Source organism: Oryzias melastigma, linkage group LG8 (genome assembly GCF_002922805.2).
Source record: "Oryzias melastigma strain HK-1 linkage group LG8, ASM292280v2, whole genome shotgun sequence".
Taxonomy (NCBI): Eukaryota; Metazoa; Chordata; class Actinopteri; order Beloniformes; family Adrianichthyidae; genus Oryzias; species Oryzias melastigma.
Genome location: NC_050519.1, coordinates 7165273 through 7192555, shown reverse-complemented (window position 1 = coordinate 7192555; position 27283 = coordinate 7165273). Strand labels below are relative to the sequence as shown.

The window sequence follows — 27283 nt, the reverse complement described above, 5'->3', positions numbered from 1 at the left end:
ATATTAGCTAAACTCCAAAATTGCCTAAAAAAACCATAGTTAAATGCCAAGATAGTCAAAAAAGCTAGCAAAATGCCAAGTTTTAAAACGTTAAAACCATAACTTTTTAACATAATTATGAATAATAAAAACAGGCAGGAATATTTTTCCAGAATAAATCAATTTGAACCTAAAAAAGCTTTTGAATATTTTACTTTCCTCAAAAATATATTTTGTCAAAATTATACAAGCTAAAAACAATAACATGAAATGATCTGGAGGGCCGAAACCGGCCCCCGGGCCTTGACTTTGATACATGATTTAGAGTTGTTGTTAGTGCAACAAAAGGTTTGATGACGTAAGAGTTAAGAAGTTAATAAAAGTAAATAAAAAGCACGTACGTCTCTATTGCGGAGCAGATATCTGATGGACTCTTTCCTCCTTTCCGCAGAGTGATTGCCAGATTCTTGGCCTTGTTGGCATCAATCAAAGATATCTTGCTGGGGGCTTTTTGGACCGCCTTTTTCTTGACTTTGGCCAGATCTGCTGGATTCCCCTGGGCCCTGGTCTTAAACTGCTCCTCAAAAATCTCCATGTTTAGCTCCTGAGGCAGACGTAACGAATACCAAACCAGTAGAAGTTTTATATACGTTTATTGAGATGCCAAGTGCAGATCAGGATGTGTGATCTCACCTCTAAGATCTGTTCATCATCCAGCTCGTTGAAGACTGTACCTGTAACCTGGTTGGGTTTCAAAGCTTGCCAGTTCAACAGAGGCATCCTGAACTTGGTCTGGATGGATTTCTTGCCCTTTAACCCTAAAGAAAAAAAAGACTTCTATCGGTCACGTTTACTCTGCATCAGAACAGTTTATGGTACGTTTTAGGTTTTTAACATCCTCACCAGACTGGGCGTTTGGAGCTCCAGGAGGCGGTGGAGGTCCACCACCAGGTGGAGGAGGGGGAAGTGGCGGTCCACAACCAGGCGGGGGAGGTGGCGGTGGTGGACCAGCACCGGGAGGGGGAGGTGGAGGTGGGGGCCCAGCACCAGGTGGTGGAGGAGGAGGAGGGGGAGGGCATACCCCAAATGTGGGAATAAGTGCATTGGCCAATCCTTCTTGAGGAGGAGGAGGTGGTGGTGGTGGTGGAGGTGGTGGAGGAGGGGCCGTCTGCTCTGAACCAGTAGGAGCTGGAGGTGAAGGAGGGCTCGGACTGCTTGGTTGAGTCGCTGGGCTTTGGACGTATTCCACCACTGTGACGGGCACCACTTGGATATCCAGACCGCCTGAGGCATTGCGCCCCACTCGGATCAGGCCTTTGTCCTGCAGCTCCTGGATCTTCTGCTCCAGCTCAGAGGTTGTCTGACTGACAGAGACGCTCACACGCTCCCGGTCCTTCTCCCTCTCCCTGTCCAGCTCCCGTTCTCTTTCCCTCTGTTGCAAAGAGCTAACCTGGGAGCAGGACTCTCGCAGGCTTTCCTGTCAGGTGGAAATGCAAAAAAAACACATTACAGTGTTTCAAACGTAAACATGGTTGAAAGAAGTCTAACAATGTTTTGGAAAACTCGATTCTACAATAACATCAGGTTAACATTTGACTTGTTTTCTACAGAGCCCCTAAAAGGACATAGAAGTTAAAAAAAAATAAAAGTAAAAAATATTTTTTTTTTCTAGTTACTAACTGATGCAGTAAGTGGTGCACACAACATAGAAGATGATTTTTTTTCTAAAAACTTAAGTAAAAAAAAAAAAAGCTGAAGTAAAGAAAAATGTTTTCTAAAAATTGAAGTAAAAAGTTTTTTTCTGGTTACTAACTGATGCACACCAGATAATTACTGGTGCACACTAGATAGTAGCCGATTTTTTAAAATAAAAACTGAAGTCAAACAATTTAAGTAAAGAATAATGTTTTCTAAAAATCAAAGTAAAACGTTTTTTCTTTTTTTCTGGTCACTAACTGATGCACATCACATAGTAACTGGTGCACACTAAATGGTAGTTTTTTTTTTTCTTTCTAAAAACTTAAGTAAAAAAATGTAAGTAAACAAAAATGTTTTTTTGTAAAAATTGAATTCAAAAGTTCTTTTTTTTCTGGTTACTACCTGATGCACACCAGATAGTAACTGGGGCACACTAGATAGTAGCTGAAAAAGTTGAAGCAAAGAAAAATGTTCCTGATAAGTTACTGGTATGCAGAAGATAGTGACTGAAAACAATGATTTTCTTTCTAAAAATTAAGGTAAAAACATTTTTTTTTCTCTCTAAATATTGAACATGTTTTTTCTGGTTACTAACTGGTGCAAACCAGATAATAACTGGTGTGCACCCAACCAGTAAATAACCAGTACTTTTTTTTTTACTTCAATTTTTAGGATTTTTTTTTTTTAGAGGCTCTGTAGTTTTCCTATTATTTAACAAAAAAATAAACTTTGATCAACATTTAAATTGTGTTCTTGCTGTTTTTAACATGCTATTGTGGCATTTTTCTCATGATGGTCGACATATAAGGAGAAAATTAAGCTCAGAATTGCATTTCTGGCTTAAAACTATACCGTTGGATAGCTCCAATATTGCTCATCATCTTTGTTACACCAGCAACGTTAAGTTAGGGGTGTGAGAAAGTAGTAAGAGAGTGTGTTAAAAGAAGGATGTCAGGAACCAAGGGCAGGCTTACCCTGCACGAACAATACTGCATAAAACTTAGAGGCAAATTTCAAATGAACTATTGCCATGCTGTAGAAACTATGTCCTAAAAACGATTTTAGCTAAAAATGGCTTAATTAAAAGACAGCTGAGAACACTTTTACAATACATCAAAAGATGATCAGAGTGAGACTTTAAACGTGACTGACTTAGGCAGGTTACCTCCCATAGTAAATTTTGTAACCCTTACTGAACTATAATTTTGAACCTAAGCTTATAAACAGACAGACCTTTAACTTTTTACCATACATGTGACAGTTCTTACTTTTAGCAGCTCGATCTCCTTGGTTGCCTGCATTAACTGCGTTTCAAGTTCAGTTATCCTCTCTGCACTTTGAGTCTCAACCTCCAGAAGCCGGGTACCCAGCTGCAAAAACAAAACATAAAAAATGAATTAAAGTTCACACATTCCCCCCTCTCTTCAGGAGCCAAATCTGATCTCGTGTGTTTCTGCTTTACCTGGATGTTGTGCTCCTGCAGTTCATCCACATGATCCAACACTCCTCCTCTGTTCTCTGCGTCCTCCAGCAGAGCTCCCACATCTAACACGTTATCCAGGTAGGCTTGGATTTGAACCTGCAGCTTCTCACTCTCAGTGTCTTTCAATCCCTAAAACAAAGAAAATCGTCTATTTATCAGTAAAAGTCACTTTCTTTCTCTTTGGAGAAGGAAATGAAACTTTATTATTTTGCAATAAACTCTGATTTGGTCATTGATATTTACCTCTAAATACTTGTCCAATCCCAGGTGAGTGAACTCGTACTGTAGATGGACTCGGAAGTTCATGTTTTCCACCGAATGCACCACGATATTAATGAACTGCATGCAGGCGACCTGCAGACAAACATGGTGGCAGCTGAAGATCACATAAATTCAGGCTCTGAGCATGAGGGACCGCTGGTTTAAATGACGTCCTACCATGAAGTCAATGTTGTTGTCATCATTTATGAAGTACTCCATCAACTTCTCAAAGCGGTCCTTCTCTTTGCTCACCTGGAAGAAAATACAACATTTAATATTTCTCTATAAGGCATAACAGTTATGTTTTGGATTAAATAATAAAGTCCCACTCTTGATTATCTCTTTATATTTTAAAGTATTACCATTGTTCTTTTAAAAATTCCCATAATCCCTTTGTTTATATGCTCCCCTGCTATCTTATAAACCATCACACCCCCAGCATAACATTGGCGGTGTAAAAATGTACAAAAATGGCGAGGACGAAGAAAACAGAGATGTGTATGGACCCCCTTACCAAAAAATAAGTATACTCAAGTTCATTTTAATTAGATTATACTACAAGTCTAAATATATTTAGCCTTTATTGGTCACTGTCCTTAAACATTTTCTTACACAGATTTAAAAGGGGAGTAGATTTATTCTTGGGATATATGTACAGTATATTAAAAATGTATTTTAATACACAAATCAGTACTTGTAAACTAAAAGAAAACCTTAAAAGTTACATTAGATATACTTCAAAGTGTGTTATCATAAACTTAGAGTGAAGTTTATTACCAGTAAACTAATATTAAACCAGAAAGGTTACTCTAAGTGTACTTTTAAATATACATTTATAAACTCAAAGTGGGCCAATTTAGTTCAGAGAAGTATACTTTTTAGTAAACTGTCAATATACTCATTAAGTGTACTTGGAAATATACTTTAAAACATATATTTGAAGTATACTTATTTTTGGTAAGGGTCTATTTGTCTACAAGTGGATACATCAGAATGGAGCGCCTACATCACAAACTTTTTTTTAACTCCTCCTGATTCACACCAATTTGAATAAAGAAATACTCAGAAATGCAGTTTTAATCTTAATTTTCTTTCCTCCATCATGAGGAAAATGCCACAAAAACATGCTAAAAACCCGATTTTGATCGGAGTGTCTTTACTGCTACAAAAGTAAAAGCTGCACTTCTGCAGTGTGACTGAATTAGAACACAGGCATGCTTGCATGACTGTTAGACATGAGCTAAACTTAAAACTTTGCATGTGAGGGCCGACTCACTCACTGAATGATGAAAGACAGGAAGCTAGCAACAGACGGATGACTGAAAAGCAAAACTCACACTTAAATATTGCAATCCAGGGAAAAGAAAAAGAATGTCACCTCTTTGAAGTTGTCAAAAGCAGAAAGAATGATGCCGTGGCCTCCTCTGACAAGACACACCGCAGCCAGTAACTCCAGAACCAGAGCTTTGGTCCTGCCACGACAAAGGAGTTGGGAGTTAGATGTGGATGGAGACACGCTTCATCTCTCAGGAGGTTCCTCTCACCTGGGATTCCTGCTGTTCAGACTGAGGGTGATCTCGTTGACGCAGCGCGGGTGACTCATCACCAGGTTGAAGCCAGACTGAAAGCAGAGAGAAAATATATAAAAAGCTGATCTCAAGCAACTTTATGCAGTAAAATAAAATAATAATTTAAGTTTTTAACAGCTTAATATATCCAGTACCTGGTAGTTCATGATGGCTCGCAAGCACATGATGCAGACGTGTATGTCGTCTCTTTGGAGGGAAACATGCAGCTTCTTTTGCATCTTGTTTACCAAAGTTGAGCTTATTCTGTAAAGTAAAAAACAAATCCAACTCGTAAATATATTAGTTTGAACTGCTTGTTGATGCGTTAACTCATGCAATTAACAAACAACGATTAAAGTGTTAATATTTATCAGGGCTCGACGATTAATCACCTATTAAAATAGTCGACGACTAATTTAAAAGTTGATTAATCGTTACTTTATATTTTATGGAGTCAGAGTGTAGTAAAGTTGAAAGTTATAATGGCATTATGCTAGCTTTTTGGACTATTTTGGCATTTATTACATTTTTTAGCTAATATTTCAGCTACATGCTAGCTATTTTGACAAATTTATGCTTTTTTTTGTTTGTTTTTTATGCTTTTTTTGTTTAGCTAATATTTGAGCTACATGCTAGCTGTTTTGGCTAGCTTAGGCTTTTTTGGTTTGTTTTTTTTTAGGCTGTTTTGGAATTTAGCTCATTCTTCAGCTACATGCAAGCTGTTTTGGCTAATTTTGGCTTTTTTTGTTTAGTTTTTTTATGCCTTTTTGTAGTTTAGCCAATATTTGAGCTACATGCTAGCTGTTTTGGCTAGCTTAGGCTTTTTTTGTTGTTGTTTTTTTTTTTAGGCCGTTTTTGTATTTAGCTAATTCTTCAGCTACATGCAAGCTGTTTTGGCTAATTTAATTTTTTTTTAGTTTTTTTAGGTTAATTTGGAATTTAGCTAATATTTCAGCTACATGCTAGCTATTTTGGCTAATTTGGGCTTTTTTTGTTTTGTTTTTTATGCTTTTTTTTTGTTTAGCTAATATTTGAGCTACATGCTAGCTGTTTTGGCTAGCTTAGGCTTTTTTGGTTTGTTTTTTTTAGGCCATTTTGGAATTTAGCTCATTCTTCGGCTACATGCTAGCTGTTTTGGCTAATTTCTCTTTTTTTTCAGTTTTTTTAGGTTAATTTGGAATTTAGCTAATATTTCAGCTACATGCTAGCTATTTTGGCTAATTTTGGCTTTTTTTGTTTTGTTTTTTTATGCTTTTTTTAGTTTAGCTAATATTTGAGCTACATGCTAACTGTTTTGGCTAGCTTAGGCTTTTTTTGTTGTTTTTTTTTTTTAGGCCGTTTTTGAATTTAGCTAATATTTCAGCTACATGCTAGCTATTTTGGCTAATTTTGGCTTTTTTTGTTTTGTTTTTTATGCTTTTTTTTGTTTAGCTAATATTTGAGCTACATGCTAGCTGTTTTGGCTAGCTTAGGCTTTTTTGGTTTGTTTTTTAAGGCTGTTTTGGAATTTAGCTCATTCTTCAGCTACATGCTAGCTGTTTGACTAACTTAGGCTTTTTTCTGTTCTTTCAGCTAATTTAGCATTAAGCTAATATTTTTGCTGTCTATCAGCTTCAGCATTTTTTGCTATCAATTTCAGCATCTTCAGCTATCAGTATTAGCATCTTTAGTGTCCAAATTCAGCTTACAGACTTAACACTAGCATTATCGCAGGTAATGCTATATATCTAGTGTTTAGTTTAGTGTTTAGTTGAAAGCTAATGATGTATGTTTAACATCCACCTTGTGCGTGACCCGATTCGTCGACTAATCAGAAAAAATAATCGTTCGTTTCTTATGGCTGTACGTCAGTATCTCTGTTTTCTTGGAGTAATACTGCAAACATAAAAGTCTTTAGAGTTCTGCTCATCTTACTGTTGATTTGTTTTTGTGTGACCAAACCACTCTTTTGGGATATCTGAGTTAACACTTGATAATTGAAACATTTCAGACAATAACAATAAAGGAACAATTTATCTCTGAGCTGTTTTTCTTCAAAAGTCAAATACTTTCATCAAATTTTCATAATAAAACATCGTAATTAAAACTGTTTAATCACTACACAAAAGTGATCAATATTTTTTAATCAATTGACAACATTAACTAAAAATAAATGTGCTTAATCTACAGTTTTGTGTGTAAATTTCATTTTGTGATTTTTCGCAGAAAATAAGTGATAACAAAAAAAAAATTAATTGCGATTAATCACGGTTAATTTTTCCCCAGGTTTGTGATTAATTAGTTAATTTTTTTTTATTGTTTTTCTGCCCAGTTTAAACATTTTTTTGGTCACAATCTTAATTTTTGATGGCTGAAGTATCAGTTTATGAGAAAAAAAATGAATATATTTAAATAAAAGAAGGTGACACGTTAAAAGTAAATAGGACAAAAATAAGGAGTAGATTTTGATAAAATCTGTAACAAAAGTATAATTTTGTGGATTTAGTGATGCTGTCGTTTTATGAGATTTCTTATCTGACTTAAAAACAACAAAAAAATTGAGTCAAAATACATTAAATTGATAATTGATTAACTGCAGACAATTAGTGTACATCACTGTGAGTCAGACTAATTATGTGCCCTCTGATGTAAATCTGTTTTATTTGTTTACTTGTATCATATTTACTAAGAATTCCTTCAATAAGACGGACCAAATCTACAAACTGTTTATGACTGCAGCTGCTCACCTCACAGTCAGCGCCCGAGCGGCTCTGGTCACACCATGGGACTGGCTGCTGCTGGGGCTCTTGGTCAGATCCTCCATTGATCTGTCCATTGACTTTTTCCTGTCTGACACTGTTCCATTTTCCACACTGTCCAGGTCGAATCTACAAGGTGGGTAGGTGGAGGATGAGAAATCTTTACACCGACAGGAATCTGACGTTACAGGTGATGGTTACTCACGGCGAGTCGCCTTGGGCGTGGGACAGGTATTCCACCAGAACGTCCAAACCTTTATTCTCCTCATTGAGAAACTCCTGAGCCCATCTATAAAAATAATAAAAGTAATGAAGCACATGGAATTACAAAACTAAAAGACCACAGTTTTAAGCCACTCCTCTACTGTTGAATATGACAGTTGTTTCTTTATTTATTATCTTTTTTATCTTTTAAGATTCAGACCATCATGTGTTAAAGCAGGGGTGTCAAACTCAATCGCACAAGGGGTTAAAATCAAAAACCTTTGGTCACGGGCCGAACACGATAAACATTTATTGGACACTCCAAAATTAACATTTTTAAACTTCAAAACTGTAACTTTTCAACACAATTATGAACTAGATATATAGCATTACCTGTGATAATGCTGGTGTGAATGCTGCAAGCTGAATTTGACCGCTAAAGATGTAATGCTGATAAAACGCTGAAGCTAATAGCTGAAAATGCTAAAGCTGATAGCCAGCTAAAATATTAGCTAAATGCCAAATTAGCCTAAAAAACTAAACTTAGATTAGCCAAAACAGCTAGCATGTAGCTGAAAAAATAACTAAACTTTAAAATATCCTTAAAAACTGAAAAAAGTCAACATTAGCCAAAATAGCTAGCATGTATATTAGCTTAACTCCAAACAGCCTAAAATGACTTAAAAAGAAAAACCAGAATTAGCCAAAACGGTTAGCATGTAGCTGCAATTTTAGCTAAACTCCGAAACACCCTAAAAAATGTTGGTAAATGCCAAAATAGTCCAATTTTTAAAACTTTAAATCAGTAACTTTTTAACATTAATCTGAATAATAAAAGGCAGGAATATAATATTTTTCCAAAATAAATCAACTTAAACCTTAAATAACTCTCAGTATTTTACTCTCCATAAAAAATATATTTCACCAGGCGTCTGCAACCTGAGGCTCCAGAGCCACATCCGCCTCTTTTACCCCTCCACAGTGGCTTTCTGGCTAAATAAAAATAAAATAATAATAATTTTTAAAAGTAAGGGTTGGTAACTTAGCAGTGATTTAATTAATTTTCATTAAGTTTATAAGTTTATGGCTGAGTTGAACCTTGAAAATAAACTGTAGTGGTTTTTATATCCCTGCTGACATCATCAGGCCTTATATGCTCTGCGCTACCTCCAGGATACACAGATTACTAATATTAGGCAAAACTTTGGGTAAAAAGAATGGCTAAAATCTAAAGATTCATGTTTTCTTCGTGTACTTTTTGTACTGGATCATTAACCAATCATGTTTCATGTTTATGCTCTACTTAACAGCAGTAGTAAATAGGAAAAAGGATGACGACTCACTAAAGTAAACCTTAAATATAACAAGAGAAAATGTCATTTTTTTCTCATGTTGTTTAGGAAAACATTTTCTTCACTTGAATGTTAAAAGTTTGGGACAGGAAGTCTTTTATTTTGAAAAAAAAAGTCACATGCGCTTTTGTCAAAAGTAAAAAACAACTTTACACTTTGAGAAAATTCCTATTTATCTTAATATTTATGTATTTATTCGCTTTGAATTGTTCCAGAAAAAAATATATATATATATATATATATTTCAGGTGTTAGTTTTCAAACTTTCAAAAACTAAATCGACTCTCACTTCTTTAAACAAGTCTTTGAAACTAAATTAAGACCAATTCTGTCTGTCGTCATTTCACTTTTCTGCATCAGCGAGAGGATTCCCACAAGTCAAATATTTAATAAAAAGACACATTTTTAGTTTAGTTCTTAAAGTATTTAAGCAAATTAAAGAAGTGAAAGCCAAATAAAGAAAATAGAAAGTAAATACAAAATTTTGGCTTTTTTTTAACCATGTTTCACCAAAAATTAGTTTAAAAAGAGAAACTCTTTAACAAACTTTTTGGGGAAACTATTGTCCTTAACCCTCTTAGGGCCAAATTAAGTTTTAGTAAAAGAAAAAAATTTGATATTTGGGGAAAATTATCATATGAAGTAGTAATGTACAATTCTGATGCAATAAGTTCTGATGTTGCAGATTTGCAACATTTGGACACGTCTTGAAACTTTTTTGTTGCTGATGCACAACTAAGTCCTGCACTGGTACTTTTGATTAAAAAAGGCTAATAAAATATGAACGTGGAATAATTAGGCGGTTAGCATTTAGATGTTGATCTGCCACGCTTGCGTGAAAAGTTTTTTTTTTTTAGAAACTGAAAGAGAGTTAGGTCTGCAGGGTATCAACAATAGTGAGTCTTAAATGTGCGACTGTGTGTTCAGCTGATTTAATATATTTCCAGTGATGTACCGTTTTATAGTTATGAAAAAAGCTAAAATAAAATATGTTTTCAGTTATTTTTCTCTGAGAAAAAAAAATTAAAAAAAGGTGAATCTTGTGTAATAAATAAAATTGAAACTATTTGACACTGCTAAAACGTGTCATGATCAGTTTGTGAGTTTTTCTTTTCTTTTTTTTAAATTTTTTTATTAAAATAATTAAGTTTAAAACTTAAAAAAGCAGCTCATTAAAAATTTACATTTTGGTCCAGAAAGTCCAGCTGGTGGCAGCATTAACAGGAGCTGTCCCTTAAAAAAAGTGACTTTGACAAAAAAAAAAAAAGTAATTTAATCTCATCTAAACGTTAGTATGAATGTAAGTAGTGACACCGATACTTGACTTAAGTTCCTCTTCCTTTAAAATGTTTGACATTTTTAACTAAACTGTATTTTAACAAAAAGGTTCCCAATATACTACAATTATATAAAATACTTGAAGTGCATCAAATTAGCAAATAATATTTTGATTAAATCAGATTTACAGTCAAAATCAATTAACTCTCTATATTAAATTAATACTTTAAACTTTAAAAAAAAGACACTTAAGGTGTGTTAGTCAATAAGCTCACCCGATATGATTGGTTCGAAGAGATATCTCCAGGTTTTTAAGGACCTGAGTGGCATCTTGAATCCTTTTCTTTAACTAAACAACAAAAAAACATAAATTAAACATTTTTTCATACTATTTGCAAAGCTGAAAGAAAAGTAATTGTTGGTGCTGACCCTGCGGGACACCCCTCCTTGATCTTGGTAGAAGCTCTTGATCTTGGCCAGGTAGGTGGAAGGAGGGCTCTTCACTTGAAAACGCTCCTTAGGGGGGAAAAAAAAATCACAGAATCAGAGTTTACCCCAAACAGTTTCTCATTCTGATCAACCTAACTAGAAACAGTTCCTGGCAGGGCTGGTAAACACAGCAGACAAACCACCCTCCGTTGCCATGCCGACGCATCTTGCCACCACAGAAGAGAGCGCTGCAGGGTTCGCTCGCCCAGCAAGCAAGCACACAGATCTGCTTTAGGGTGCTCATGCACTTTGCTTCAACTCTGTCCCGATGCAGGAAGCAGTAACCTGCTGAGAGTCATGTGCTGCCGTCTGAAACCAGAACACCGCTCTCACCTGATCGCACACTAATTCCCATTTCTTGTCATTGTCGTACTGGCTTAGCAGCTTCAGTTTGTCAGGAGGCAAGTTCATGGTACTCTGAAAGAGAAAGGAACAAGGAGATGCTGCTTTAACACAACAAATTGTTGTTAAAAAATAGAAATAAAGGTTTTACTGTGTTTTCTATCAATGCAACAATATTACACAGATTGTTGTGCTTTCATGATGGTCTAACAATGGATTATATTAAGCATTTATTTATAAATGTAATTTTCAAATATGACAATAATTGAATTAAAACAATTTTTATATGTTTCTATGATAACATTTGTAACTTATTTTCCTTTATCAGCCGTGCACACGAGTTCCTTTCAAAATAAAAGGTGCTCCTGCTGCTGCAGCTTCTCTTATATTAAAAATGCAAGACAGTCAAGCATGCTATCTTTTATTAATAGGATTTTGGTGTGTGTTTTTTTCCCTTTTATTCTAAAAAATTCCTATTTTAGTTGAATCTATTAAAAAAAAAAACTCAAAGCATTTAGAATAACCAGAGCTTTTTATTAAAAAACACACAACTCTAAATCATTTTATGCCACATTTATTCAAAACTTTAACCACTTTAATGTCATTTACCAAAATAAAAATACTTTTAGAGACTTTTATTTGACTAACTATAAATTAAAAATACAAATTTAAAGAACACTTCTACAGAATTTCTGACAATGAATTAAACATTTGTTTTCCTTAGATGCTTAACATGGTAAAACAGAAATGGCAAAACCTAACTAATTAATCTCTTATTTATTCAATCGTTAGCATTTTTTTATTAACGCTAAAGAGCCATAATAAAGGGGTACAAGAGCCTCAGGTTTAAAGGGAGTTACCATGGTTTCCAAATAACAAATTGTCAATTCAAGCAAGAAAATAAAATATAAATGTTGTTTTGCACTATAGATTTATTACTGATTTTTGTTTTGCTTTGACCCTGAGGTCATCCAGTATTGGCCTTTTAGTTTAACCAAAATATAAGAGGATGTTTTGTTCTAGTAGAAGCTGGTAGAGCAAAGCTAAAATCCTTGGTAAGGTGTTTATTTTAATTATTTTAAATATATTTAATGTCAGCAAGTGGGCCCAATATGGTTTAAAAGTGGGCAGAAAATGTGGGCCCCACTTGTCCGCAGGTGATCACACCTGTGTTTGCCCACATTGGTTTAAAGTTGGCGTTCAGTGGGTTAGCTCGCTGCTCTAGCAGGGTCGCCGCCCAGGCTGCTGGTCCCTGGGCAGTGGTACCAATGTGGGCAATCACAGATTGAGCCACCACGGAAACTGCGGATAAACCCACGTTAAAACCATGGTTGTGTCCAAATTCCCCCCCAAACTAGTCTTCTTTTGTTTTTCTAAACACCGGATATGACGTCACCGATTTCGCGAAGTGAAAATCGAATAAAAACGAACATTTCACGGCGTTTATTTATGACTCCACTACGTTCTGATGGTATAAATCCGGATGGCTTATTCAAATATTACATTTAAATACGTTTTATATGTTAGAAATTGTTCCACCGCAATGAATTATGGTCTATATCCCCTTACATCTATGGGGTTTTTCGCAAAGACTTCTGGGACATTTTTAGTGCACTCGATTTGGAATAAAATGGCGAACGCACTACATAGTGATTACACTTAGCCTTGCTGGCTGGAATTTGTTTTATTTTATGTATTTAAATACATTTTATTTATTTAATTTTCATTTTTTATTCTTATCATGGTTTTAGCCCCAGTGTATGGTTTGTGCCGGGTCTTGCCGGCTTGGTCTGTGGTCGTTGCCACAGCGCACGCTTCCATTGAGTCATTGGCGTGGCCGCCGATCAGGTGCAATGGCGATGCTTCTGGTTTCATTAGGTTCCCATGTTATACAGTTTCCTCACAGCAGAACCAAGATACACATTCATTATACAAAACTCTTATAATTATGTTTTCATGCATGTACTTATTGTATGTAGGGTCATGGGGGGGTCTTGTCTTTAAGTATTGCTTTTTATAAATAAAGTTTGTCTTTAAGTATTGCTTTTTATAAATAAAGTTTGATTTGACTGAATTTTTTTAAACCCTACTTTTTTCTACAAATTCAACAAAAATGTAATTGAGGTCGCCAAGGTTAGCAGACTTTTGGAGATTTTTTTTCCTATTTTTAGAAATGACAGTTATTGTTTGACTAATTGAATTCTGCCCACAAAGGAAAGTCTGATGACAGAAATGAGAGTTACTATTTCCCAAAAAAGGACAATAAAGACCAGAGATTTGCAGCCTGAAACTCAACGCTTTCATTCTTCCATTGTAATTATTTCGTTTTAAAATAATTTTGGTTCAAGTTTTGTCATTTTTGCTTAGATTTTTAACATAACAGCTTCTGCACAAGAGTGTTGATGTTAAGAGGTTAAACTGCACTTACATATATAATTAAAAAAATATATTCTAAACTTTGTTTTTATCCGATAGTAAAGGAGAAAAAGTATTATGTTGCAGCAAAGTCCTATTGTTTGAAAAAAAAAGCATCTGTAGCAGCAGGAGGATCTTTTTATTTTACACAAGCTGTATTTTATTTTGAAAGGAACTCAAAAGTAAAAAAAAAATAAAATAAATATAGTATATATTTTTCTAAACATTGAGGGATTTTGGTCAGTAAAAAATTGACTAAATGGCTCTTTTGGTGGTATAGAACAATCAATCGTGAAACAAAACACACTGAATAATATGATTTTCTTTTTTTATTATTATTTGTTATTTTTCTGTTAAAATTAAACAGGGGTTTCTGGATGTTTGCATGCAACTTGCTGACAGGAAAAACACCTCCAGTCGATACTGGGTGTGGTTTTCAATCAATCCCTTAACAGTGGTTTGTTTGCAGTTTCACTGTTTATGTTAAGAAGCCGTTAAACAAAAAAAATGCCTTCCTGCTTTGGTACAAGGGCGTCAAACTCGATCTTAGGTCTGGTGAGGGAGGAGGCCTCCTGTGGGCTCTGTGGTGTAAGACTAACCAAAATATGATGTCGCTCACTTTTTAGTTTGCATGAAATGAAGAAGACGGCCGCTTTGCTCTTCCTCTTTAGGAGGTCCTGATGCAGAATCGGTTTGTTGTCTTGAGTTTGAAAAAAAACGCTTTTGAAAGAAGAAGTGAGGTCATGCATTCGGAAGGGTGGATCAGGAAGAAACACGTCTGGCAAAGTGCCGTTTTTTAATTATGAGAGCAAAATTTGGTATGCAAATATTAGTAAACTTGTAACCCCATATAATTAGCACAGATATATTGTTTTATTGAATAAATAAAAGAGGAAAATTTTGAATTTTCAATCCTTTTAAGAATGTAAAATAAAAACAGTTTGATGCAGTAATTAATCTGAAAAAAAAGTTTTTAAAAAGTGATAAATATGATATTTATTTATATTAAATAATATTTTTAAAATGTGATTTAATTGAAAATATTCCAAAATTGTGCTTTGTTCCGTGTTGCATCAGCACTCGTATTTAGAAATTGTTGCGATCTGTTGCTTAAGTTTTGAAAATTAATGTTTCCCCCTTTTTTGTTAACATATTTGAAAGTTTATGATTACATCATTTGCAGGCAGGTGCGAAAGCAATAATAAAACTGTTGGTTCAGTAAATGCAGTGTGTGGTCTGGGGTTTGCTTACAGGAAAAAGTTCACATAGAGGATCTCAACGTGACAGTAAAATCTGCTTTATGAATGTGTTTACCAAGAAAAAAAGGTATCTTTTAACAAATAATAACCTTAAATAAGATGGATTTTAAGTCGCCTTATCTTTTGGCGTATTTGAATACGGGAGGATCTTATTGTTGAACCTTTTGACTTGCGTGGCTGTTAGTAGGGTGGTGAAACTCTTGCTTTCCGGTCCTGTGCTTTTTCATGTATTGCTCAACTTCCCCTTGGGGCCAGCTGCCCATGCCTGCTCTGATCACCCTATACCTACTGTGTCAAGTCAAAAACAGTAAATTGTTCACTAAAATCAATCGGTGATATTCATATGTGCAAACTTTCAGGTTTTAGGTCAGTTTTGTTAATCAAACACTGAAAATATGCATAAAATTATGAAGATTTCAAATGATAACAAGCTAAATTTCTTAGCAGGTGCAACAAAAAACACCAAAAATTAACATTAAATTGACACATTAGATCAAACTTCCAAGTTTCTTGAACCAAACAGTCTGTGTTTGATGAAAGAGTGAGTACCAGAAACCACTCACCAGGACCACATTGAAGCGTTCTTCCAGCTCCTCCTCTGGAGGCATGGGAAGTTTTGGCGGAGCAGACTGTTTCTTCTGCAAAACAAGTGCCGGATCGCTCATCGCTGAAACCGAGATCCTGGCCTCTCGACCCTCAGCTGGTTCTTGCTCCAGGCCCCCCGCCGCCGCATTCCCCATCACTAATCTCCAAAAGTAATCCAGGAGGAAAGCTTTACGCGAACCCTTTCTCCGAGGAAAAATTGATGGATTCCGGAGCAGAGTGACAAAAAGGTGGTCACTCTAAATGACAAGAACAAGAAGGCCTAAAATGAGTCCTGTACCTTCAAGGTGAGCATTCCAAATCATAGCCCGTCTTCAAGACAAGGGTAAGTGATGAAAAAAGCGTCTTCATGTCTGTCCGCTCATAAACTGTACGTCTACATGAGTCTAAAAGAACAAGATAATAGCCTGGTTAGGCCTGCACGGTCTAAGAAAAGACGTACCCAACTCTCATGAACTATTTCTACTCAAGTTGAAGACTTCTCTGAATAAAGTAGAGACGCCTCTGTGTTGAGAGGAAGGAGAGGGGAGTGTGAAACACTCTGTAACGCAGACAGAAACCACAGAAGCAGAAAAGCAGAAGAGTAACTTCCTGTGTATGACTGCAGCAGAACCTGGGGTGGAGGACACGGTGGAAGATAAACTGCATCCGTTAGTCGTATCACAAATAAAACAGGTAAATTTAAAAAAAGAAAAAAAAATACACAGTGAGGATACAGATAAAATAACCCTTCATTTGAGGTAAAACGACCAGAAATAAATAAACAAATACAGAAAGATCCAAATGTGCGAAATTAAACCCAAAATATAATTATATTCAGCTAATTAGTCATTAAAAGCTAAATTCATAAACTGGAACTGTTTATTTGACTCCAACTTGTTTTGTTTTTTGGGGTCAAAAGGCTAATACAGTGGTGTAAAAAAAAAAAACCGTGAAACAGCGACCTCAAGCGTTTAAAAATGATCACTGCATGTACCTGTGCTACATTTGAGGTCAGTAGGAAACTTTAATTGTGAATAAAGTAAAATTGTAATTTTGGTGTTTATAGATACTTAAAAATATATTTTGTGAATAATTTATGTTTTAAAAGTGTGCCTAAATTTTTACCATAAATTACACCAGTTTTAAGACTATATGAGTGGAAAAATAAAATAATTACGAATGTATCTTTTTACTTGGTGCACAAATAATAAAACATAAAAAACACAGAACACATAGATATATAAATATATAATTGAAGTATTACTTTGATGTTAGTGGTACAAAAAGGCAACGCTTTTTTCATGTTTTGACAAAGCGAGTTGATTTACGAGTGACACGTGAATGCAACACCAGTATTAGTTTTTTCAGCCTTTCAAAATGACGGATCCTACATCTCCAGAGGAGCACTGGAAAGTAAGACACTCTTAATAACCACATTTTAACTTGTGACAAACTTGACTTTTTTAAACAGTTGTCAGGTGTGTGTTGGTGGCGGCGGCAGTTATAACCGACTCGGCTGTCAAAACGCGGAAGTAAAGTGGGAACAGCTTTGGTAGCTTCGCGGCTAACGGCGGCTAGCTTAGTGACGTTAAGCAACATTGAAGTGCTTAGCAAGCAAGCTAGCTAAGTAAACAAAGCTACCTGAAAACTCGCGTTAATTCGGGTTTTTTTTAAGTCCTCGTGTACCTGAAAAATACACTTTTGCTCAGCAGAATTGTAGATAACTAAACAAAAGAACGTAGAGTTGAGTTTTTATGCGGATAATCAGATTTCACGAGTAATAATAACGCCTTTTAATATCTTTAAATTTAAATAAAAGTTTATTTTATTGTTTGCTACCACAAAGTACGACTTTTAAGATATATATTTTAATGTAAAAAGTTAAAAGTTTTACCCACAAAGCTTTAAATTTAAGATTAATTATATTTATATATGTCAGCTTAATTTTGATGCTTTATTCAAGAGGGAACCACTAGAAAATCACGGCCTAAATTGTGAACCTTTTGTTGTTGTGTCCCACATAAACTAATTTGTGACCCAAAGCAGTTATTTTCTCCCTTTGAATGGTTGAACTTGTTAAACTAGGACAATCCTCAGTGGGTGTTCTGCTGGTTTGCTTTCTGTCTTTGTTTTCGGTGTATTTAGAGAAGCATCATCACTTTTTCTGTCATTTTCTTTTTCATGATGGCTGCGCAGACAGATGGTGCTTTCAGCGATGGTGGCTTTGACCAAAGTGAGTACTTTTTTGTGTTTAAAATAAATTCTTGATGTGACAAAGCAACTTTTCTGATTGTTTTCTCATGATTTATGCTTATATTTGCAGGTTTCTACCTTGAAACGGCCAGAAAAGGAAGCGTGGTGTCCAGAGCGAACAGCATTGGTTCAACAAGTGCCTCTTCAGTACCAAATACAGGTATGGAATACAATATGAAAGATTATTTTTTATAAAACATCCGATGATTTCAATCTCTAATTTTAATTCTAAATGTAAATAAGAAGCAAATATTTTTTCTTTTTAATCTCCAATTTTGCTTCCTACCTTTTTTTCCCTTTAGAACCGTCAATTTAACATTTATGTTTCACTTCTTTGCATTTCTCAAAAAGCTTTTTGTGCTTGGGTTAATCTGCAGTTTAATTTATTTCTAAATAGACGATGAGGACAGCGACTACAGACACGAAACGTCGCTTAAAGACTCGTATAAAGATCGACGGAGACAGGCGCACACGCAAGCCGAGCAGAAGCGCCGAGACGCCATTAAGGTAAAACCCCTTCAAATTTCAAGTATTTTGGTGTTAATAACCATGTTTTTCTTGTTGGTTTTATTTTAGAAAGGTTATGATGATCTTCAGTCGATTGTTCCCACCTGTCAACAGCAGTCTGAGTTTGCAGTAGGAGCACAGAAGATCAGCAAAGCTACAATCCTGCAGAAAAGTAACATTTACTCAAAACTTGTAACCATTTATGCTTAAAGTGAAGATATTTTCAGACAAGTAAAGGATGATAGCTTCCACTAAATTTCAGCTACTATTATGATTAAAACTATAAGCAAAAGCCAAAAAAAAAACATATTTTTTTTCTTTTTTCAGCAATTGACTACATTCATTTTCTTCATAAAGAAAAGAAGAAGCAAGAAGAGGAAGTCTCTGTCCTGAGGAAAGAAGTTATGGCACTGAAGATAATGAAAACGTGAGAAAGCAGCTGAAACTTTCTCACAGAAATGGTTCTTCTTTTGCCAAAAAAATTGTTTTTTTTTCCAGTTATGCCCCTTTTTATTGTAAAATGTATTGAAAAAATGTCAATTATGTATTTTAGTTTAAAATTATCTTCTATAAGTGCTAAGATTTTTAGATTTAATATAATAAAACTGAAATAATCTGTGAGCTTTAAATTGTATAAATATTCTAATTTGATGTATTTATGTGTTTTGAAGGAACTATGAGCACATAGTAAAGGCGCACCAGAGCAACCCGCAGCAGGGAGAGGATCAGGTCTCCGACCAGGTCAAGTTTGACATCTTTCAGAGCATCATGGACTCCCTGTTTGTGTCCTTCAGCAACTCCGTGTCGGTCAGCAGCTTCGAGGAACTGTCTGCGTGTGTTTTTAGCTGGATTGAGGAGCACTGCAAACCGCAGGTACCAAATACGTCTTCTATCGTTTGTGCTCAGAAAACGACAGTTTTAGGGCCTCCACTAAAATAAGAAAACAATTTACAAGAATAAAGAAAAAAAAAGTTGTAATTTTATGAGAATAAGGTTTTAATATTAGGAAAAAATCAAAATATTATTAGAATAAACTCGTAGAATTGTGAGTAAAAGTGTCAATATTTTATAATAATAAATTTTATGTTATAAATTGAGAATTTACTAGATTAAAATAATACATTTTTGAAGCAAAAATCTGTTTTACTAAGAATTTTCTTTTTAGCCTGTTTCAGTGTGAAAGATGTAGAGCACATTGTAAGCGGTAACTTCAGCATTTGTTTCACAAATAAGGAAATAATAAAACTTTTACTGTATTCTAACTATAAGAACATTGAAAAGAATTTACAGGAAACTGGACCTTTTGAGAAGAAGATTCTTGACCCCCAAAGAATGGATTTCCAGCAGGCGCCCCGTTAATGCTGTCGTCACTATAGCTGTAAAAATGCTTTATGACACACAGAGTCTTATGACAAACTCAAACTTCATGGAATCGTCATAAACGGCTCCATTGGTGGATTTAATCGTCACATAATGTGGTTGGAGGCTCACACGACAAACTAGACGGTATTTGTGATGAAGCATGACTTTTTCCTTGTAAATTCAGCTTTTTTTCTAATTAATTTATGACTTAATCCTCATAAATGTAATTTATTCTTATAAAATTATAACTAAAAGTAAATGTACAATTTAACTCTGGTAAAATTACAACTTTTTTCTCATAAATTTACCTTATGTGTAAAATTATATTTTTTTCCTGATAAATTAAATATTTTAATCTCATAAAATTGTAGCTTTTTCTCATAAATTTACTAGTTAATTCTCGTAAAATTACAACTTTTTTTCTCATAAATTTACTTAATTCCTTTTAAAATTGACTTTTTTAGTAAATGTACAATTTAAGTTTTTGAAAATTACGTTTTTCTCATAAATTTACATTATTTGTGCAAAATTATATATTTTTTTCCTGATAAATTTACTATTTAATTCTCATAAAATTATAACCTTTTCTTATGAATTTACTATTTAATCCTCGTAAAATTGCAACTTTTTTATTGTGAATTTATAAAACAATTCTTGTTAAATTATTATGTTTTTCTCATGAATTTACTAATTAATTCTTGTGAATTACGACTTTTTTCTCATAAATTTACTGCCTTAGTTTTTTAAAATAACTTTATGAATTTACTATTTAATTATCATAAAATTGCTACTTTTTTCTCATACATTATTTGTGTAAAATTGTATATTTTTTTCCTGATAAATTATTTAATTCTCCTAAAATTAGAAATTCTTATGAATTTACTATTTAATTATCATAAAATTGCTACTTTTTTCTCATACATTATTTGTGTAAAATTGTATATTTTTTTTCCTGATAAATTATTTAATTCTCCTAAAATTAGAAATTTTTCTTATGAATTTACTATTTAATTCTCGTAAAATTATGACTTTTGTCGTGAATTTATAAATGAATTCTTGTAAAATTATTGTTTTTCTCATGAATTGACTTTTTAATTCTTGTGAAATTGACTTTTTTCTCATAAATTTACTGCTTTATTCTTGTAAAATAACTTTTTCTTATGAATTTACTATTCAATTATCATAAAATTGCGGCTTTTTTTCTAATAAATGTACTTAATTTGTGTAAAATTATTATTTTTTTCTGATCAATTAACAATTTATTTCTCAAAAATAATATATATATATATATATTTTAATGAATTTACTATTTAATTCTTGTAAAATTTTGACTTCTTTCCTGACAAATTAACTATTTCATTCTCGTAAAATTATAACTTTTTCTAGTAAATTTATTACTTCATTCTTTTAAAATTATAATTTTTTGTATGAATTTACTACTTAATTCTCCTAATAAAATAGGATTCTTTTTTTATAAATGTATGAATTTATTCTTGCAAATTTATGACTTTTCTAATAAATTTCCAAGTTTATTCTCTTTAAATGGCAACTTTTTTCTCATAATTTTACAACTTTATTCTGGTAAAATTACAACTTTTTAATAAATTTACGACTTCATTCTAGTAAAATGTGATGTTCTTATTTAATGGCCCTTAGACGTTGTCATAGAAACAGATGAAGCGGTTGAGTTTACAGTCAGACTTTTCTGTTTTGTGTCTCTTTTCTCAGACGTTGCGGGAGTTTGTCGTCAGAGTTCTGCGGCAGATTAATGTCCAGCTTTACTGATCAAAGACTTTCCTGGTGAACTCCCCAAAAACAGACTCTTAAAAAACAGAAAAAACATATTCAGTGAAGCTGTGCTGCAGCATTCCCACCCACTTTAGCTCCTCTGGGACCCCCGGCTGCAGGTGGATCGCCTCTTCATGGTATGAGCGGAGATGACCGAGAAAACAGTTTCTGACCTTTTCAGAAGGTGCAAAATATTGCAGCAAGTTAAAATCTCTTCATGCCCTTTTTAAAATAGTCCAGACTAACTCTTAATGGTGGTTTCTGCTGCAAGTGGAGCACTGATGCATGCAGGGAAGGCGCACGTCACGCCTGAGTTTGAGGCTCAGAATCACTCCTGAAATGTGTTAAAACAAGTGTTTGACTACGTTTTACGTGTGCGCTTTTAGTGGATACTTCCCCTTTAATGTGAAAGAATTTACATTTTTAAATGTCGATGTGACAAATTTAAATAAACCTTAATTTTTGTGTATTTAATTAGGAGAAAACACATTGATAAATCCCCCACAATTCCCCACTGAGGGATTTCTCAGCCTTATTTTCTGAATCAGTGTTTATGTACATGTATTGTGGAAAAATGCACACTTAGAATGTGTTTTATACAATCCCTTTAAGTTGTAATTTCCTTCTTTTAATTGTTCTGTTTCATTACTGTGTTGATGCCACGTTTTTAAATTCTCAGAATTTTTAGGAAGTTAAATCTTCCAGGTTTCAAGTGATTTCTAACTTACGGAACTTTTTATGTCCACAAAAAAATAACTTTTAGTCAATTTTGTTTCAAATATTTTAAGTTAAATTAAGTGGCCACTTTAATGCTATATTGTATAATCGCAATAAAGCAACTTTACAAAACATCCGCTGGGATTTGAATTGGTGGAATAATTGAATATGTGTATTTTATTAAAATGTTTGTTTCTCTTTCTATGGTTTAATTCGACATAATCACTTAAAAATGGAGAAAAAAAAAGACAAAATACTGTAGCAGCTTGTAATAAAGTTTTTGAAAACTTCAGGTTCAAGAATGAAAATATCACCATGAACATGAAGTCAGTTCATTTTTCAAGCAAAGAATACATTTTTTCCACATAGTGCTGAGAATCTATAAATGACAAAAATGCTGAAAACATTCAAACTTTTTTTCTCTACAATTTAAGATATGAACATGAAAACTGAAGCATCAAACTGTTTTTTCTTACATTTTCAAAAAAAGCCTTAAAATTAGCTTTTTTTCCCACTAGATATGAAATATTTATTCAAAACAACTTTTATAAATAAAAAAATGTGCTTTAACTCAAACTTATTTAGCTTCACATTTGCTCAGCTGCTGGGAAAAACCACCTTACAATCTTCATCGGTCTCCACTCCCACTTCATCCTGTAACAAAATAGAGTTAGTGTTTTTTTTTTTATATATAAAAAAGTAGATTTATTTACTTTTACTTACCAGGAATTCCTTTTTGCTTTTTGGATATCCCTCCAGGATCGCATCCATCATATCTGAAGCCTGAAAAAAGAAAAACTTTCTGTGCTCTATCCTAATAAGATAATTATTTGATTAAAAATGTCTTACTAGTCTCTTCCTCTTCCTCCACTCTTTCACATAAACATCCCTCTCCTTATAAACCTGTAAACAAACACATTTTACTGCAAACAGTGAGGGTTTTGAGTTAACGTGGAGTTCGTACCTTCTCCTTTTCTTCGGGTGTGACGTGATTTGTGGCCGACTTGATCTTCTCCAGACGCTCTCTGTACCCGGAGCACTCGGCTTTCAGCTGCTGGATCTCTGCAACCATTTCCTCTGTTGTGAGGGAACTGTTCAGCTCCTTCAGCTCTGTTGGGAGGACATCAAAAGTGGGAAAACCTCAAGAGCAGTGCTGCCACAAACGATTATTTTAATAGTCGACTAATCACCGATTATTTTTTCCGATTAGTCGACTAATCGGGTCGTGCGCAAAGTGGATGTAAAACACACATACCTGTGATAATGCTAGTGTGAATGCTTTAAGCTGAATTTGGCCGCTGAAGATGCTAAAATTGATAGTTGAAATCGCTGAAGCTGATAGTCAGCTAAAATATTAGTTAAATGGCAAATTAGTATTAAAAACCAAAGTTAGCTAAAACAGCTAACATGTAGTTAAAATATTAGCTAAACTCCAAAATAGAAAAAAAAAGCCTGACTTAGCCAAATTATTAATCAATAAATCAAACTTTATTTATAAGTAATTCTCATACTGTGCGCAACGCTTTAGATTTAATAGCTAGCATGCAGCTGAAATATTAGCTAAACTCCAAATTAACCTAAAAAACAAAAAAGTCTAAATTAGCCAAAACAGCTAGCATTTAGCTGAAGTATTAGCTAAACTCCGAAATAGCCCCCCAAAAAAACCTTTATAAATGCCAAAATAGCCAAAAAAAAATGTCTAAATAAGAAAAAAAACAGCTAGCATTTAGCTGAAATATTAGCTAAACTCCAAACTGACAAAAAACAAAAACCGCCTAAGTTAGCTAAAGTGCTAGCATGGTGCTAAAGTATTAGCTAAACTCCAAATTAGTAAAAATAAACAAAAAACAAAAAAAGTCTAAATTAGCCAAAACAGCTAGCATTTAGGTGAAATATTAGCTAAACTCAGAAATAGCCTAAAAAAGGAAAAACCTTTATAAATGCGAAAAATAGCCAAAAAAATCTAAATTAGCCAAAACAGCTAGCATCTAGCTGACTAAACTCCAAATTAGCCTAAAAAACAAAAAAAAAATCTAAATTAGCCAAAAGTGCTAGCATGGTGCTAAAGTATTAGCTAAACTCAAAATTAGCAAAAATAAACAAAAAAGTCTATATTAGCTAAAACAGCTAGCATTTAGCTGAAGTATTAGCTAAACTCCTAACTGACCACAAAACATAAAAGCCTAAGTTAGCCAAAAATGCTAGCATGGTAATAAAGTATTAGCTAAACTCCAAATTAGCAAAAAAAAAGTCTAAATTAGCCAAAATAGCTAGCATTTAGCTGAAATATTAAACTCCAAATTAGCCTAAAACAAGCAAAAAAAATCTAAATTAGCCAAAACAGCTAGCATGTAGCTGAAATATTAGCTAAACTCCAAAATAGACCAAAAAAAACCTTAATAAATGCCAAAATAGTTAAAAAAAAAAAAGCTTGCATAATGACATTATTACTTTCAACTGCCAAACACTCTGACTCTATATAATATAAAGCAACGACTAATTGACTAATAAATTAGTCGTTGACTATTTTAATAGTCGATTAGTCGACTAATCATGGCAGCCCTACAAAGCGGTCGAGTACAGCACCTGCGTCCAACTCTCTGCAGCTCTGTGTGAGGGACTGAACTTCTGCACCGCGAGCCGAGATCTCCGCATCCATCGCCTTCAGGTCGGCATCATTCACGTCTTTGAACTGAGACTGTGGGGAAATATAAGGAGGAGGAGTACTAGTCGCATTCTGCAAACTCTTTACAAGACTCGAAGCATTCCCCCAAAAAGAAACCAACCTGATCGGCGAAATAAATCTTTTGTTTCCCGTAGGTTTTCTCTTTGATCTTACCCTCCAGAGCCAGCAGCTCCATGGCTTTGACCACAGCCTGACGGCACACAGATGCAGTCCATCGTTAGACAGACACACAGCAAATAGAAGACGTGTGGAAGCACCTCCTCACCGTTTTCCCCAAACCGTGCTGCTTTTGTAAGTTACAGAAGACATCCTGCGCGCTGTAGGGGCGGTTCTTCTCATTCAGGTAGGAAAGGATGAGGGACGCACCTGGACAGGACAAGAAGAAACTACGTCAGGGAGGCTTTCCTCTTAAGACCCTCCACCAAAAAAAGAGATAATGAAACAGAAAATTTACATTTAAGAATGCTGGGAACTGAAGATATTAAAGAACGTACATTTTAAATATACTAGAGTAGAAGTATTTCCAGTATAGGCCATGTACCCGTAGTGTAAGACGTATACTAACAGAATACGTGTTTAGACTAAATTAGAACATTTTAAGTTTACAATATATAGGTAGTAAAAAATAAACTTCACATGCCTCCCTATGTATACTTGTAGCACAAGTTACTATAATAGTAATAGCTGACAAAATGTTTATATAAATATTTTAAATAGTCGATAAAATAGTTTTTTAATTAAGTACCAAGATTTAGATTAAAAAACATAAGAAAATGATCAAATGTGGAATAAAACAAATTATGATTGATTGATTAGGTTTATTTCAAGCATAGATTGTGGACAAAACACAGATTTTTCAAACTCATTACAGAAAAAATCATTAGATTGATTAGAAAATAAATAAATAAAAAAAAGAAAAACAAAAAAAACAAAGACAGACTTATTTTACAATTTATTCATTAAAAAAGTAATTATTAGCTAAAGTCCAGTGGAGTTTGATTGACTGACTGAAAAGAAATTATATAAAACTCAAGATGGTGGAGGAAAATGATCATTTACAAATATAGAAATATAATTTTCAGATCTATATAAAAGGAATTGCAAAAAGTATTCTATATGTGTAGTATATGGACTGTATACTTAATCTGTACCAAAAAAAATGATTCACTTTAAGTTTACTTTTATATCCAAAATGTTCCAGTTTAATCTGAGGAAATCAATTATTTCCTACCTTACACAAACATGGTCTATATTAGATCTATTCTTGCTATTATACTTAATAAAATAACATTTGAGTGTACTACTTTTTTGCCACTCTTATAATGGTCTGTCTTCCTCCAGAAACACTTCTTCGTAAATGAAAAATAATTAAATAAAACATCACATATTTTTACTGATAAATGTGAAAATTAAAAGTATCTGTCTCTCACAGGAACTGAATGTTCTTCCACTTTCAAAAAGCAAAAAACATTAAGATGGTTTGTGTCGGAAAACAAACTAGATTCCAGTTTAGCTAACGTCGCAAAGTTAGCTAAACCTTTTAACCTGTTCCTTGAACTTCGACTAAAGTATTTATCTTAATAATCCGCTGCCCCACCCTGTTCAAAACATCCAAACCAAAACATTTATTTTCGTCTTACCGTTATCCTTTTTGCTCATTTTAAACGAGTTTGTTTTCTCTTTAGCTTCCTGGATGAAGTTTCGCGCGAATTGTGCGTCATTGAGATGATCGACTATATGCACAGATGCTTCACTTGAGCAAAAAAACTGTAATCTAAATTAAATTGTTGTTACTCTTTTGCAAGTTTTTCTTTTCTTTTTTCAGAAAGATGTTTTCTTGTGGTTTCTTTGAGTCTCAAAACATTATGAAAGAATTTTTTCTTTTGATTTCATGTTGCTTTCAAAATTAGACGAAGTGAGACCTCTGTCTTTCCAGATGTCAGTTTGTTTCCGGTCCATCCTTCTTGTTTTGGTTTTAGCCGGATGATGATTTAGGTGCATTTCCGCCTACTAGTGTCTTGTTTATTTAATTGATTTAAATTTAATTTAGTTTTGAATTATATACGTTGGGGAAAGATGTATGACCGAAACGCACTTTTTAATAAACAACTTCGACATGAAAAGTGCATTTTAAAAAAGGAACCTGATTTAAAATCTTTAACTGATGGTCATAATTTCCCTTTCCAGTATGCTGACACACCCACATAAATATTTAGTTGACACATTTTTTTTTGTTTTGTTTTTAAATACAGCAAAAGTCAAAATTAACTGCAAACATTTTATTCAGTACATTTTTCACTCCAAAACATATCAAAACCA

The 27283-nt window shown here is 33.9% G+C and overlaps 3 protein-coding genes and 1 long non-coding RNA gene across 4 annotated transcripts in view; 2 read left to right on the top strand and 2 right to left on the bottom strand.

Moving 5' to 3' along the window:
- The window catches only part of fmnl1a (formin-like 1a), a 21547-nt gene extending 4987 nt beyond the window's left edge, over window positions 1–16560 (bottom strand). The window contains exons 1-16 of the mRNA XM_024272210.2: window positions 15630–16560; window positions 11384–11467; window positions 10991–11077; window positions 10837–10910; window positions 7933–8016; window positions 7716–7856; window positions 5145–5253; window positions 4966–5042; window positions 4800–4893; window positions 3599–3673; window positions 3404–3514; window positions 3140–3289; window positions 2946–3047; window positions 883–1456; window positions 673–797; window positions 381–583 (exon numbers count right to left, since the gene is read on the bottom strand). Of these exons, the coding sequence (XP_024127978.1) occupies window positions 381–583; window positions 673–797; window positions 883–1456; window positions 2946–3047; window positions 3140–3289; window positions 3404–3514; window positions 3599–3673; window positions 4800–4893; window positions 4966–5042; window positions 5145–5253; window positions 7716–7856; window positions 7933–8016; window positions 10837–10910; window positions 10991–11077; window positions 11384–11467; window positions 15630–15806 (2267 nt within the window). The 5' untranslated portion in view covers window positions 15807–16560. The remainder of the gene's footprint in view (window positions 1–380; window positions 584–672; window positions 798–882; window positions 1457–2945; window positions 3048–3139; window positions 3290–3403; window positions 3515–3598; window positions 3674–4799; window positions 4894–4965; window positions 5043–5144; window positions 5254–7715; window positions 7857–7932; window positions 8017–10836; window positions 10911–10990; window positions 11078–11383; window positions 11468–15629) is intronic.
- A 364-nt stretch (window positions 16561–16924) lies between these two features.
- On the top strand, window positions 16925–22172 carry mlx (MAX dimerization protein MLX). The gene is made up of 8 exons (XM_024272211.2): window positions 16925–17064; window positions 17848–17884; window positions 17975–18064; window positions 18302–18411; window positions 18481–18583; window positions 18739–18838; window positions 19083–19284; window positions 21502–22172. Exons 1-8 carry the CDS (start codon window positions 17029–17031, stop codon window positions 21556–21558), a joined length of 735 nt encoding a protein of 244 aa, XP_024127979.1. The 5' UTR covers window positions 16925–17028; the 3' UTR covers window positions 21559–22172.
- A 368-nt stretch (window positions 22173–22540) lies between these two features.
- LOC112146408 (PSMC3 interacting protein) lies at window positions 22541–26745 on the bottom strand. The gene is made up of 8 exons (XM_024272212.2): window positions 26605–26745; window positions 25230–25330; window positions 25065–25154; window positions 24865–24976; window positions 23243–23388; window positions 23128–23181; window positions 23002–23061; window positions 22541–22932 (listed from the first exon to the last, which is right to left on the bottom strand). Exons 1-8 carry the CDS (start codon window positions 26621–26623, stop codon window positions 22876–22878), a joined length of 639 nt encoding a protein of 212 aa, XP_024127980.1. The 5' UTR covers window positions 26624–26745; the 3' UTR covers window positions 22541–22875.
- A 145-nt stretch (window positions 26746–26890) lies between these two features.
- Window positions 26891–27283, top strand: part of LOC118599045 — a 1285-nt gene continuing 892 nt past the window's right edge. Inside the window, exon 1 of the long non-coding RNA XR_004948321.1 lies at window positions 26891–26959. This is a non-coding gene — a long non-coding RNA (uncharacterized LOC118599045). The remainder of the gene's footprint in view (window positions 26960–27283) is intronic.

Coding starts and splice junctions, on each gene's coding strand:
- LOC112146408 (XM_024272212.2), bottom strand. Junction 24,977..25,064: donor AGATTTATTTCGCCGATCAG/GTTGGTTTCTTT, acceptor ATTTCCCCACAG/TCTCAGTTCAAAGACGTGAA. Junction 23,389..24,864: donor CTGCAGAGAGTTGGACGCAG/GTGCTGTACTCG, acceptor TCCTCCCAACAG/AGCTGAAGGAGCTGAACAGT.
- mlx (XM_024272211.2), top strand. CDS start 17,029: ATGACGGATCCTACATCTCCAGAGGAGCACTGGAAA. Junction 18,412..18,480: donor AGCGCCGAGACGCCATTAAG/GTAAAACCCCTT, acceptor GTTTTATTTTAG/AAAGGTTATGATGATCTTCA. Junction 19,285..21,501: donor AGGAGCACTGCAAACCGCAG/GTACCAAATACG, acceptor CTCTTTTCTCAG/ACGTTGCGGGAGTTTGTCGT.